Below are 15685 nucleotides of genomic sequence, written 5' to 3'. Positions count from 1 at the left end.
ATGCATATAATTATTGGCTTTGGATAGAAAACACCCTAAAGTTTCTAAAACTGTTTGAATGGTGTCTTTGAGTATAACAGAACTCATATGGCAGGCAAAAACCTGAGAAGATTTCATGCAGGAAGTGGCCTGTCTGACAAGGTGTTGTTGTTCTTGCCTCTGTTTATTGAAGACTGAGGATCTTAGCTGTAACGTGACACTTCCTACAGCTCCCATAGGCTCTCAGAGCCCGGGAAAAAGCTGAACGATATCGAGGCAGCCTCTGGCTGAAACACATTATCGCCTTTGCCAAGTGGCCGATCAGAGGACAAAGGGCTTAGGCGCGTGCCCGAGTTGAGCCCGTGCTTTATTTTCTTTCGTCTGTTTACCTAATTGCAGATTCCCGGTCGGAATATTATCGCTTTTTTATGAGAAAAATGGCATAAAAATTGATTTTAAACAGCGGTTGACATGCTTCGAAGTACGGTAATGAAATATTTAGAAATCTTTTGGCACGAAATGCGCCGTGCGCGTGACCCTTATTTACCATTCGGATAGTGTCTTGAACGCACGAACAAAACGCCGCTGTCGGAACATAACTATGGATTATTTGGGACCAAACCAACATTTGTTATTGAAGTAGAAGTCCTGGGAGTGCATTCTGACGAAGAACACCAAAGGTAATCAAACTTTTCTAATAGTAAATCGGAGTTTGGTGAAGGCTAAACAGGAAACACCCGTGCTCAGGTCTATCCAATGCTGGTCTGACCAATCAGATTCCATGCTTCAAGATTGCTTCGATCACGTTGACTGGGATATGTTCCAGGTAGCCTCAGACAATATTGATGTATACGCTGATTCGGTGAGAGAGTTTATTCACAAGTGCATTGGAGATGTTGTACACACTATGACTATTAAAACCCTCCCTAACCAGAAACCGTGGAACGATGGCATCATTCGCGCAAAACTGAAAGCCAAACCACCACTTTCAATCATGGCAAGGCGACTGGAAACATGACCAAATACAAACAGTGTAGTTATTCCCTCCGCAAGGTAATCAAACAAGCAAAGCATGAGTAGAGAGACAAAGTAGAGTCACAATTCAACAGCTCAAACACGAGACGTATGTGGCAGGGTCTACAGTCAATAAGATTTACAAAAAGAAAACCAGCCCTGTCGCAGACATCAACGTTTTGCTCCCAGACAAACTAAACAATATCTTTGCTCGATTTGAGGACAATACAGTGCCACTGACATGGCCTGCTACCCAAGCCTGTGGGCTCTCCTTCTCCATGGCCAATGTGAGTAAAACATTTAAACGTGTTAACCGTCGCAAAGCTGCCGGCCCAGACAGCATCCCTAGCCACGTCCTCAGAGCATGCGCAGACCAGCTGGCTGGTGTGTTTACGGACATATTCAATCGCTCCCTATCCCAGTCTGCTGTCCCCACATGCTTCAACATGGACACCATTGATCCTGTTTCCAAGAAAGCTAAGATAACTGAACTAAATGACTTATCATCATGAAGTGTTTTGAGAGACAATTTTTATTTTATTTAACCTTCAAAGAGGCAAGTCAATTAAGAACACATTCTTAATTACAATGCCGGCCTAGGAAAAGTGGGTTAACTGCCTTGTTCAGGGTCAGAGTGACAGATTTTTACCTTGTCAGCTCGGGGATTTGATCTAGCAACCTTTCGGTTACTGGCCCAACGCTCTAACCACTAGGCTACCTGCCGCCCCAGACTAGTCAAGGATCATATCATCACCACACTACCTGATACCCTAGACCCACTCCAATTTGTAAGTCGCTCTGGATAAGAGCGTCTGCTAAATGACGTAAATGTAAATTTGATTAACGCCCCAATACGTCCACAGACGACGCAATCGCCATCACCCTGCCCTATCCCATCTGGACAAGATGAATACCCATGTAAGAATGCTGTTAGGAATGCCATACCACGGTTGCCCTTAATTTGAATATGTAATCCGGAGACAGGTGTTTTCACCATCTCTTTAGCTATCAGACTCTAATTCCACTGATTTCAAAACTTGATCCTCCAGAAAATTGAGAGCAACACGTATGCAGCTCCACGTATGCAGCTCCACGTATGCAGCTCCACGTATGCAGCTCCACGTATGCAGCTCCACGTATGCAGCTCCACGTATGCAGCTCCACGTATGCAGCTCCACGTATGCAGCTCCACGTATGCAGCTCCACGTATGCAGCTCCACGTATGCAGCTCCACGTATGCAGCTCCACGTATGCAGCTCCACTACACAATAAATGTTTTATAAAGCCGCGTTCGACGGGATTAACAACACAAGACTGACGAGCTCAAATAGACGCCTTGAACATGGCAGACCAATCCGAACTTCTCTCTCGGCATGTCCAGCCCACTCATCATCTCAACCAATCACGGCTAGTGGGAAGGTTCCCAGCTTTTTCTGTGGCTAAAACAATAAGGCTCGTAATTTAACAATGTTATTCGTATTTACAGATGGTATACATGTTTGTTATTAAGGCACATGAAAGTTCACGTTTGAGAAGACATTTATGGCCAAAAAACGCATTTTGATAAAAAAATAATAATAATTACGTTCAAATGGCTCTCCTGTGAAGTTGTGACAAACGCCTAGTTTCCTGAAATCGGGCCACATAAAGAAATCAGTCAATAGAAATAAATAAATTAGGTCAGAATCTATGGATTTCACGTGACTGGGCAGGGATGCAGCCATGGGTGAGCATGGGAGGGCATAGACATGCCCACTGAGGAGCGAGACCTCAGCCAATCAGGATACATTTTTCCCCACAAAAGGGCTTTATTTCACACAGAAATACTCCTCAGCACCCCCCTACATGATTCCATAGGCTTGATGTCTTCATTATTATTCTACTATGTAGAAAATAGTAAAAATAAAAGAAAACCTCTGGAATGAGTATGTGTCAAAGCTATATATATATATATATAGCTCAAAAAAATAAAGGGAACACTTAAACAACACAATGTAACTCCAAGTCAATCACACTTCTGTGAAATTAAACTGTCCACTTAGGAAGCAACACTGATTGACAATAAATTTCACATGCTGTTGTGCAAATGGAATAGACAACAGGTGGAAATTATAGGCAATAAGCAAGACACCGCCAATAAAGGAGTGGTTCTGCAGGTGGAGACCACAGACCACTTCTCAGTTCCTATGCTTCCTGGCTGATGTTTTGGTCACTTTTGAATGCTGGCGGTGCTTTCACTCTAGTGGTAGCATGAGACGGAGTCTACAACACACACAAGTGGCTCAGGTAGTGCAGCTCATCTAGGATGGCACATCAATGCGAGCTGTGGCAAGAAGGTTTGCTGTGTCTGTCAGCGTAGTGTCCAGAGCATGGAGGCGCTACCAGGAAACAGGCCAGTACATCAGGAGACGTGGAGGAGGCCGTAGGAGGGCAACAACCCAGCAGCAGGACCGCTACCTCCGCCTTTGTGCAAGGAGGAGCAGGAGGAGCACTGCCAGAGCCCTGCAAAATGACCTCCAGCAGGCCCCAAATGTGCATGTGTCTGCTCAAACGGTCAGAAACAGACTCCATGAGGGTGGTATGAGGGCCCGACGTCCACAGGTGGGGGTTGTGCTTACAGCCCAACACCGTGCAGGACGTTTGGCATTTGCCAGAGAACACCAATATTGGCAAATTCGCCACTGGCGCCCTGTGCTCTTCACAGATGAAAGCAGGTTCACACTGAGCATGTGACAGAGTCTGGAGACACCGTGGAGAACGTTCTGCTGCCTGCAACATCCTCCAGCATGACCGGTTTGGCGGTGGGTCAGTCATGGTGTGGGGTGGCATTTCTTTGGGGGACCGCACAGCCCTCCATGTGCTCGCCAGAGGTAGCCTGACTGCCATTAGGTACCGAGATGAGATCCTCAGACCCCTTGTGAGACCATATGCTGGTGCGGTTGGCCCTGGGTTCCTCCTAATGCAAGACAATGCTAGACCTCATGTGGCTGGAGTGTGTCAGCAGTTCCTGCAAGAGGAAGGCATTGATGCTATGGACTGGCCCGCCTGTTCCCCAGACCTGAATCCAATTGAGCACATCTGGGACATCATGTCTCGCTCCATCCACCAACGCCACGTTGCACCAGACTGTCCAAGAGTTGGCGGATGCTTTAGTCCAGGTCTGGGAGGAGATCCCTCAGGAGACCATCCGCCACCTCATCAGGAGCATGCCCAGGCGTTGTAGGGAGGTCATACAGGCACGTGGAGGCCACACACACTACTGAGCCTCATTTTGACTTGTTTTAAGGACATTACATCAAAGTTGGATCAGCCTGTAGTGTGGTTTTCCACTTTAATTTTGAGTGTGACTCCAAATCCAGACCTCCCTGGGTTGATAAATTGGATTTCCATTGATTATTTTTGTGTGATTTTGTTGTCAGCACATTCAACTATGTAAAGAAAAAAGTATTTAATAAGATTATTTCATTCATTCAGATCTAGGATGTGTTATTTTAGTGTTCCCTTTATTTTTTTTTGCAGTGTATATATAAGGTCTGTATAGCTTTTTAATCTATAAAAGGTTGGGTACCTTTTTAATCTCCACTGAACAAAAATATAAACGCAACATGTTAAAAAAACCTTGGGACCAACACTTCACAAGTGACATCAATAAGGGATCATAGCTTTCACCTGGATTCTCCTGGTGATGGAAAGAGCAGGTGTTCCTAATGTTTTGTATACTCAGTGTATAGATTAATGAAGGTACGGGACGAACATCCAGCGAAAAATTCCTATTGACATTAGCATAACGAAATGTAATATATATATTTTTTCAAATATAGGACTGTCTCATATCGTTTTATAGATACACCTCTCCTGAATCGACCCACGTTGTCCGATTTCAAAAAGGCTTTACAGGAAAAGCAAAACATTAGATTATGTTAGAGGAGTACATCGTAAAAGTAGCCACATAGCCATTTTCCGACCAACCACATGCATCACAAATAACCAAAAAACAGCTAAATGCAGCACTAACCTTTTACAAACTTCATCAGATGACACACCTAGGACATCATGTTACACAATGCATGCATTCTTTTGTTCGATAAAGTTCATATTTATATATAAAAACAGCATTTTACATCGGCACGTAACGTTGACTAACTATTTTCCCTCAAATGCATCCCGGGAAACAGTGCTACAATTTACTCAATTACTATTCGAAAACATTTTTGAAACGTAATATTGTCATTCTAAGATTTATAGATGAATATCTCTTGAAAGCACCTGTAATACCAGATTTAAAAATAACTTTACTGGGTAATCACACTTTGCGATAAAAGGGGATGCGATACTCAGAAAATTACCTAGTAAATACAGCTCTGCGCCATCTTGGAACAATCGCATATCACATCTAATCTTGTATACTATTGTCAATAATCCCTTACCTTTGGTTGTCTTCATCAGAAAGCACTTCCAGGAATCCCAGGTCCACAACAAATGTATTTTCGTTCGAAAAAGTCCATCCTTTATGTTCCATTAGCTTGTTGTTGTTAGCGCGTCTGAAGGCTGATCCAAAACCTTCGTCGGCCGCGGGACAGCAATTTAAAAAAAAAATTTTTTTTCCCCATTTAGGTTCGTTCAAACATGTCAAACGTTGTATAACATAAATCTTCAGGGCCTGTTTCAACAAGAGAGCCAATAAGATTCGAGGGGGACGATTGTATTGTGTTTCAAAACGTTTCGAAAGGAGGGGGTAGACAGGGCCGCCGGCGTCATAATGGTGATGGCCCTCCTCCTGTGACCAATTTCAACAGCGTGTCATTCTGTCAGTTTCCACACTGTCAGTTTCCACACTTTGTAAAGACTGGGGACATCTAGTGGAAGCAATAGGAAGTGCTCAATGAACCATAGCTCACGGTGTGGTTAATAGGCAAAGATGTGAAGTTGAGTCCACAATTCAGAATTCCACATCCTGTTACGATCGGTCTCGGGGTTTTGACTGCCATACGAGTTCTGTTATACTCAGACACCATTCAAACAGTTTTAGAAACTTTAGGGTGTTTTCTATCCACAAGTATTAATTATATGCATATCCTAGCTTCTGAGTTTGAGTAGTAGGCCGTTTAAAATGGGCACAAATTTTTTTCAAAATGCGCTGTGGCGCCCCCTATCCTAGGGGAAGTCCAAGAGGTTTTAAGGGTTACGTACCTTTTTAAAAGCGGTAGCCGGGGCCATCTCTGCTCCATTCAGGGTTCTCAGCAGAAACATGGGCCAGGAAGACGCGTTCATTCTGAAGCCTGCAGAATACATAGAATGTTTAGAAGGGCTTCTCCCCACCCCAGCAAGAGGTATCATAGCCCTTCTAAGGACAACGTTTCTGGCTAGTGTATCAACTGGAAAAGACTTAAAGCAACAACAACAAAAATCCCATGGCTGAGACCTTAGGTGGACCTCAAATCGATTGTCTGAGGCCAAGTTAATCTCCCCTTTCATGTAAAAAAAGTAATGACCATCATACTTTTAGGGAAAGAGGATCATTTTGTACATGTACTAAACTGCAATCATTTTTATGTAGGACTGAATGAATGAAAATAAAATGCTGTTAAAACAGAATTTCCACCTCCAGAAATGAGCCCAATAAAATTAGTAAAAGTGATGTTTCAATTATTTTAACATAATGGACCATGCATATAACCAGGCAAGTCAGTTAAGAACAAATTCTTATTTACAATGACGTCCTATCAAAAGGCCTCCTGCGGGGACGGGGGCCTGGGATTCAAAAAATAAATACAAAATTAAATATAGGACAAAACACACATCACAACAAGAGAGACAACACTACATAAAGAGAGACCTAAGACAACAACATAACAAGGCAGCAACACATGACAACACAGCATGGTAGCAACACAACAAGGTAGCAGCACAAAACATGGTACAAACATTATTGGGTACAGACAACAGCACAAAGGGCAAGAAGGTAGTGTCATGACGCTGCCCTCTTTGAGTACAGGGAGGACAGTTGACCCCCTCCCTGTTGCACCATCCCCCAACCTACCTCCCCCCACCCAGGCCCTGTGTGAAGGGGTTGTAAAATTCTAGAGGAGAATCTCTTGCCACATGGCCCAGTTGAGACACAGAGGGGTTTCATAGAGACACAGGAAATTCTTCCAACTCACAGAATTGGGGAACCGAACGACATTTATGTTCTGGAGAAGGTATGGAAGATTGGTGAAGAATCCAGCTACGAACTGGTCCGCTTGGTACAATTTTGTGATACTCAGAAGAGACAATATAGCCATATTACCATAAAACGGTTTATATAATAGCCTCAGCTATGGGACTTGCATCCAAATGGTTGTATAGAATGTATTAATAAGGATAAAGCTATTTGTGATACATTGAGATGCTGTGTACTGATGTTAACCTGTTTGGGCTAGGGGGCAGTATTGAGAATTTTGGAAAAAATCTGTGCCCATTTTTAACTGCCTCCTACACCAACTCAGAAGCTAGAATATGCATATTATTGTTCAGGTTTGGATAGAAAACACCCTAAAGTTTCTAAAACTGTTTGAATGGTGTCTGTGAGTATAACAGAACTCCTATGGCAGGCAAAAACCTGACAAGGTTTCATGCAGGAAGTGGCCTGTCTGACAAGGAGTCGTGCGTCTTGCATCTGTTTATTGAAAAGTAAGGATCTTAGCTGTAACGTGACAATTCCCAGGGCTCCAATAGGTTCTCAGAACCCGGGAAAAACATGAAGGATGACGAGGCATCCTCAGGCTGAAACAGATTATCGCCTTTGGTAAGTGGCCGATCAGAGGACCATTGAATGAGGCGCGTGCACGATTCATCCCCGTGGAGAAATTTCATTCGGCTGTTTAGGCTCATTGCAGATTCCCGGTCGGAATATTATCGCTTTTCTACGAGATAAATGGCATAAAAATTGGTTTTAAACAGCGGTTGACATGCTTCGAAGTACGGTAATGGAATATTTAGACATTTTTTGTCACGCCATGCGCGAGACCGTGATGTAGCATTCTGATAGTGTCTAGAACTCACGAACAAAACGTCGCTGTTTGGATATAACGATGGATTATTTGGGACCAAACCTACATTTGTTATTGAAGTAGAAGTCCTGGCAGTGTATTCTGACGAAGAACAAGAAAGGTAAGAACATTTTTCTTATAGGAAATGTGATTTTGGTGAAGGCTGAACTGGGTGTCTAAATAGCTAGCCCTGTGATGCCGGGCTATGTACTTAGATTATTGCAAAATGTGCTTCATCCGAAAAGCTATTTTAAAATCGGACATATCGAGTGCATAGAGGAGTTCTGTATCTATAATTCTTAAAATAATTGTTATGCTTTTTGTGAACGTTTATCGTGAGTAATTTAGCAAACTGTTAGTAAATTCCCCGGAAGTTTGCGGGGGGTATGCTTTTTCTGAACGTCACATGCTAATGTAAAAAGCTGGTTTTTGATATAAATATGAACTTGATTGAACAGACATGCATGTATTGTATAACATAATGTCCTAGGTGTGTCATCTGATGAAGATCATAAAAGGTTAGTGCTGCATTTAGCTGTGGTTTGGGTTTATGTGACATGATATGCTAGCTTGAAAAATGGGTGTCTGATTATTTCTGGCTGGGCACTCCCCTGACATAATCTAATGTTTTGCTTTCGTTGTAAAGCCTTTTTGAAATCGGACAGTGTGGTTAGATTAACGAGATTCTTGTCTTTAAATAGCTGTAAAATAGTCATATGTTTGAGAAATTGAAGTAATAGTATTTCAAACGATTCAAAAATCGCGCCACTGAATTCAGGTGGCTGTTACGTAGGTGGGACGAAATCGTCCCACATGCGCCAGAGAGGTTAATGTGATAAATACATTCTATGTTCAAACCCCAGGGACACAGACAGGACCAGGCGTCATGTGACAAGCCTGTTCTATGTTCACTATAAAACCCCACCCTGATTTACTTTCTTCAGACCAGGCCTCCACTCCATTACAAGTTGGCCAATAGATTTTACCATGCAATTCCTCTACTGAAAGTGAACTATACCACGTGGTTAACTTTTAGACTATCGATACCGACAGAATAAGAACAAGTCTTAGATATTAATACTCTGCAGCTAGAAATTATATCATTGAACGCGAAGACCGACGAAACATCCATCCTATAACGACATTAATGAATGTCGCTTTGAAAGATCCATTCTAGCCGAGACAGGCAGACAGAGACAGACAGACAGACAGACAGACAGACAGACAGACAGACAGACAGAGAGACAGAGAGACAGAGAGACAGAGAGACAGAGAGACAGAGAGACAGAGAGACAGAGAGACAGAGAGACAGAGAGAGAGACAGAGACAGAGACAGAGAACTCTCCAACAGAACGATGCTCCAACAAGGATCCCGACGACACACTGAGCGTAAATATATATTGATTGCAATCGTTCCCGAATGAGTGAGCGTTCATGTGCAAAGGATTAGCATATCAATTGTTAATATTAATGAACTCTGTGTGCCTCCTCAGCTGACCTTTTATGACCCTTTGTTTAACAGGCAGCCATGCCTGTTTAGCCCACTAGGGCACATTACTCTACCAATTCTTTGTGACGATAATTACTGTTTGTATGCTTTCTGTGTTACTTAGTTTAGTTACTTACTTAGTTTAGTGGATAAATGATTTTAAGACAATTGATGTATGGATGACTTTTAGTAAAGGCTGGATTCGTGCAGATACAACAATTTACGACGTTTGGAATGAGACTGGACGCGAGGTAAAATACACCATTTAAACCAGAAGATAATCGGCCTATACTATAATAGAATATAATGTTATAATATAGGAAAGTTATATTAGGAAAATTAGAACTTTGTAATGTGAATATTTTCCTTGGTGCCCCGATCTCCTAGTTAATTACAATTAATCAGTTTAATCGCGTGATAATAATTACAGGGAGTTAATTGATAAACATGTCTTCAGTTTAATGGTGACCCAAAGTCACGACAGTAGAGACAACAATACATTACGCAAAGCTGCCACAACTGTCAGTAAGTGTCCATGATTGAGTCTTTGAATGAAGAGATTGAGATAAAACTGTCCAGTTTGAGTGTTTGTTGCAGCTCGTTCCAGTCGCTGCAGCAAACTGAAAAGAGATGCGACCCAGGGATGTGTGTGCTTTGGGGACCTTTAACAGAATGTGACTGGCAGAACGGGTGTTGTATGTGGAGGATGAGGGCTGCAGTAGATATCTCAGATAGGGGGGAGTGAGGCCTAAGAGGGTTTTGTTAATAAGCATCAACCAGTGGGTCTTGCGACAGGTATACAGAGATGACCAGTTTACAGAGGAGTATAAAGTGCAGTGATGTGTCCTATAAGGAGCATTGGTGGCAAATCTCATGGCCAATTGAGAGCATCCAGCCGCTCGAGAGCACCCTTACATGCCGATCTATAAATGATGTCTCCATAATCTAGCATGGGTAGGATGGTCATCTGAATCAGGGTTAGTTTGGCAGCTGGGGTGAAAGAGGAGCGATTACGATAGGGGAAACCAAGTCTAGATTTAACTTCAGCCTGCAGCTTTGATATGTGCTGAGAGAAGGACAGTGCACCGTCTAGCCATACTCCCAAGTACTTATATGAGGTGACTACCTCCAGCTCTAAACCCTCAGAGGCAGTAATAACACCTGTGGGGAGAGGGACATTCTTCTTACCAAACCACATGACCTTTGTTTTGGAGGTGTTCAGAACAAGGTTAAGAGTAGAGAAAGCTTGTCGGACAATAAGAAAGCTTTGTTATAGAGCATGGGATGGCGTGATTAATGGGGAACCAATTATTTGTCTCCACAATGTCTGTGCGCAAGTCACTGCCTCAGTGAGCTTGTCCAGGAGTGGGATCAAGAGGGGGGGTTTACTTGAGATGGGAGTATCTAGAGTTGTCAATTGATTTATGCCATTGGATGAGATGGTGTTTTTGTGCTATGAAGTACCAGGAACGAGATTAGAACCTCGTCATAGGGACCAAACTGAACGATAATTTATAGCGAATGTTATCTGGGTAAGGGATACTCCTTTCTCAAATATAAAGTCCATTTGTGAACTGTTTCTAAGATCTGTGGTTCGTCATGTAGGTTGAGAGGGGTATATCTTGGCTATAAAATATCTTTGTACTTTTGTGTTGACACAAAAGCACAAGTCAAAGTGCTTTTGCAAAGCTCTTATTATTAAAGATGTAATTTAAGTATAACTCTGACTGGTGTGCGAAGTTTGTCTCTCTCCTCATTTGGTAATGCAGAAATTAGCCCCCACACTCCATGACATTAGCTAAAGCAAGGGGCTATAGCAGCACACAAGTAGACTATTAACGCATGCTCGGCCGGGCATGCCCTGAGCTGGTGAAGTGAACGGTACTGGAGCGAAATTGGAGCGGGTGAGAAGGCACTCCAGCCTTTGGGAAACTCGCTGAGCGCGGCAGTAGAATTGGGCACACTCCAGTCCCACTCCAGCCCTGCTCACATACTCTGCGCCAGATGCTATTGTTTTGTGATCTGTTCTCCCAATTTCTGCAGAGCGCGTCGGAGTAGAATTGTATTGCATTGACAGGCACAAGCAGTGTTTTTCAAAATCACCAGGGACCGGTTGCACCAGTTGGTCATAAGCCCTTCTTTGAGCTACGCCTGTGCCTTAATGTAACTTCTAATAGGGAGCAGGCATAGGGTGTTAAATTGGGACCATCTTCATCATGATACGTATAGCAAATAATAGCAATCTATATTTGTGTCTCAGGTTCATATTTCACAAACTCCACAGGCTTTTGGAGTTGCATTTGCGGGAGTCAACAGCAAATAGCCTACACTTGATTTAGGCTACATTAACAAGCTAAGAGGGTCTTCACACTTCGACTTTTCGCAAAAATATCTTCGACTACACGTATACAGTGAAATCGAAAAGTATTCAGACCCCTTCACTTTTTCTTCATTTTGTTACATTATAGCCTTATTCTAAAATTGATTGGACATGATTTGGAAATGCACACACCTGTCTATATAAGGTCCCACAGTTGACAGTCCATGTCAGAGCAAAAACCAAAGCCACGAGGTCAAAGGAATTGTCCGAGACAAGATTGTGTTGAGGCACCAATCTGGGGAAGGTTACCAACAAATTATTTCAGCATTGAAGATTCCCAAGAACGGCCTCCATCATTCTTAAATGGAAGAAGATTGGAACCACCAAGATTCTTCCTAGAGTTGGCCGCCCAGCCCTACTGAGCAATCAGGGGAGAAGGGCCGTGGTGACCAAGAACCGATGGTCACTCTGACACAGCTCCAGAGTTCCTCTGTGGAGATGGGAGAACCTTCTAGAAGGACAACCATCTCTGCAGCACTGTACCAATCAGGCCTTTATGGTAGTGGCCAGACGGAAGCCACTCCTGAGTAAAAGGCACATGACCACACGCTTGGAGATCGCCAAAAGTCCAAAAGGACTTTTCTACCAGCCTGTTAACTGTGCAACCAGAGGGGGGGGGGGGGGAATAACTCTAGACCACCTTTACTCCACACACAGACATGTACAAAGCTCTCCCTCGCCCTCCATTTGGAAAATCTGACCATAATTCTATCCTCCTGATTCCCGCTTACAAGCCAAAACTTAAGCAGGAAGTACCAGTGACTCACTCAATACGGAAGTGATCAGATGACGCAGACGCTAAGCTACAGGACTGTTTTGCTGCACAGACTGGAATATGTTCTGGGATTCCTCCGATGGCATTGAGGAGTAAACCACATCAGTCACTGGCTTCATCAATAAGTGCAACGATGACGTCGTCCCCACAATGACCGTACGTACATAACCCAACCAGAAGCACTGAGCTGCCGCTTTCAAGGAGCGGGACTCTAACCCGGACGCTTATAAGACATCCTGCTATGCTCTCCACATAAACAAACTATCATGGTCCAAACACACGAAGACAGTTCTGAAGAGGGCACGACAAAGCCTATTCCCCCTCAGGAGATTGAAAAGATTTGGCATGGGTCCTCAGATCCTCAAAATGTTCTACAGCTGCACCAGAGGGCACTGCCTGGTACGGCAACTGCTCAGCCTCCGACCGCAAGACACTACAGAGGATAGTGCGTACTGCCCAGTACATCACTGGTGCCAAGCTTCCTGCCACCCAGGACCTCTATACCAGGCGGTGTCAGAGGAAGGCCCTAAAAATTGTCGAAGACTCCAGCCACCCTAGTCATAGACGGTTCGCTCTGCTACCGCACGGCAAGCGGTACCGGAGAGCCAAATCTAGGTCCAAAAGGCTTCTTATTAACAGCTTCTACCCCAAAGCCATAAGACTACTGAACAGCTAATCAAATGGCGACCCAGACTATTTGCATTGTCGCCCCCACCCCAACTTTTACGCTGCTGCTACTCTGTTTATTATCTAGTCACCAACTCCACCCACATGTACATATTACCTTGACTAACCTGTGCCCCCGCACATTGACTCTGTACCCCCTGTATATAGCCTCGCTACATATGTTTGTTGTTGTTGAACGCTGTCGAACTCTGAAACTGAAACCTGTCGAACTGAACGCTGAAACCTGAACTAAAACACCTCAGTTTAAAAGCTGACAGTGTTTTATATACTTTATTTTGAATCCTGCGGCTCAGTTAGGCTAAATTGCTGTGACCGCTGCAATCTTTCCCGGGATCCTGCCAGATTCCGTATAGGGGGAGAAACGCGAAAGCCCAGCTAGCCTAACTGGCTCAGCGGTCTCAGATGGAGGCCGCTATTGAACGTTTCCAACGTTGCAGGAGCTGCGTTTACTTTGCTTTGTTCCGGGATAATGTGGACTGCGTTGACTTTCAATGTAGCAACTGCTTGCTTGTGGAGGACTATAGGAGTGAAGCAGCTACTCTTAGCAAGCAAGTAGCAAACCTACATAAGCTACTGGGGAACCAACGCCCACCTAATTTCTATTTTTATTCCACCCCAGTAGCCGGACGCCGCTCTCCACAGCCGACTGGCCAGTCGTTCCAGGGTTCCATCCCAGAAGGGGTCTCCCCCTTCCCTGGAGAACAAAGCTGATCTCGACCCAACCAACCAGCCATGGAGGTACGTCATTCGCCGTGGAAGTCGAAGAAGGCGTTCTCTGGCAACAGGGGTCTCCATGGAGATGTTGAGCCCGGAACTGACACAGACCAGAAACAGCTTTGCCGCCCTGGATCCAGAGGTTCCGGCACCTTCGTCAGTGTTGGCTTCCCAATCAAAATCGGATCCGGAGGTACCTGCGAATTCGTCCTCGGCTCTGTCTCCCTCTCCGGTGGCCTCTACCTCGGGTTCAGATCCTCTGAGCTCGCAGCCTCACCAGACCGGCCCATTCAACATCACCAGTTGTCATCATAGGCAGCTCTATGGTGAGAAAAATCTCGGTCCCCAAGGCAAAAACCCTGTGCTACCCAGGAGCACGAGTACAGGACATCACAAGGCTGCTTCTGACTGTTCTACCCAGGAGTACAGGACATAACCAGGCTGCTTCTGACTGTTTTACCCAGGAGTACAGGACATAACCAGGCTGTTTCTGACTGTTCTACCCAGGAGTACAGGACATAACCAGGCTGCTTCTGACTGTTCTACCCAGGAGCACGAGTACGGGACATAACACGGCTGCTTCCGACTGCCAGGAGCTGACACTGTCGTAGTCCATGTGGGGTCAAATGACATCAGGAGGGCTAGCTCGGAACATTTCAAAATGAACTGATTTCAGCATTAAAAAAGACTACAAAAAAGGGCCAATAATTTCAGGTCCAGTACCATCGTTGGGCCGCGGGTGTGAAAGATTCAGCAGACTGCTGGCATTACACATCTGGCTAAAAGACTACTGTAGCTCTGCTGGAGTCACTTTTATTGATAACTTTGACACCACCTGGAAACAGAAGATACTCTACCGGAATGACGGAGTCCATCCAAATCATCTTGGTTCCTGGACTCTGTTCACGCATTTCAAGGCTGCATTGAAACAATGACTGGTAAATGATCCAAGACCAGCTCATTGTGACAATGAGTTGTCCTAATGCTGCATCAAATGTACAGTTGTGGCCAAAAGTTTTGAGAATGACAAATATTAATTTTCACAAAGTCTGCTGCCTCAGTTTGTATGATGGCAATTTGCATATACTCCAGAATGTTATGAAGAGTGATCAGATGAATTGCAAAGTCCCTCTTTGCCATGCAAATGAACTGAATCCCCCAAAAAACGTTTCCACTGCATTTCAGCCCTGCCACAAAAGGACCAGCTGACATCATGTCAGTGATTCTCTCGTTAACATAGGTGTGAGTGTTGACGAGGACAAGGCTGGTGATCACTCTGTCATGCTGATTGAGTTTGAATAAACAGACTGGAAGCTTCAAAAGGAGGATGGTGCTTGGAATCATTGTTCTTCCTCTGTCAACCATGGTTAACTGCAAGAAAACACGTGCCGTCATCATTGCGTTGCACAAAAAGGGCTTCACAGGCAAGGATATTGCTGCCAGTAAGATTGCACCTAAATCAACCATTTAGCGGATCATCAAGAACTTCAAGGAGAGTGGTTCAATTGTTGTGAAGAAGGCTTCAGGGCGCCCGCAGCTGAATCCTAAAGCTGATTCAGCTGCGGGATCGGGGCACCATAAGTAGAGCTTGCTCAGGAATGGCAGCAGGCAGGTGT

General features: G+C 44.3%; 1 protein-coding gene across 6 annotated transcripts in view; it reads right to left on the bottom strand.

Annotated features, from left to right (window-relative positions):
- Positions 1-15685, bottom strand: part of LOC115183236 (sex comb on midleg-like protein 2) — a 76310-nt gene that overhangs the window by 34857 nt on the left and 25768 nt on the right. For all 6 annotated transcript variants that reach the window (XM_029744585.1, XM_029744581.1, XM_029744582.1 and 3 more), the window contains one exon: positions 6184-6272. In XM_029744585.1, coding sequence (XP_029600445.1) covers positions 6184-6272 — 89 coding nt within the window. The remainder of the gene's footprint in view (positions 1-6183; positions 6273-15685) is intronic.

This window comes from Salmo trutta, unplaced genomic scaffold (genome assembly GCF_901001165.1).
Source record: "Salmo trutta unplaced genomic scaffold, fSalTru1.1, whole genome shotgun sequence".
NCBI lineage: Eukaryota > Metazoa > Chordata > Actinopteri > Salmoniformes > Salmonidae > Salmo > Salmo trutta.
This window is presented reverse-complemented; position numbering and strand designations above follow the sequence as displayed.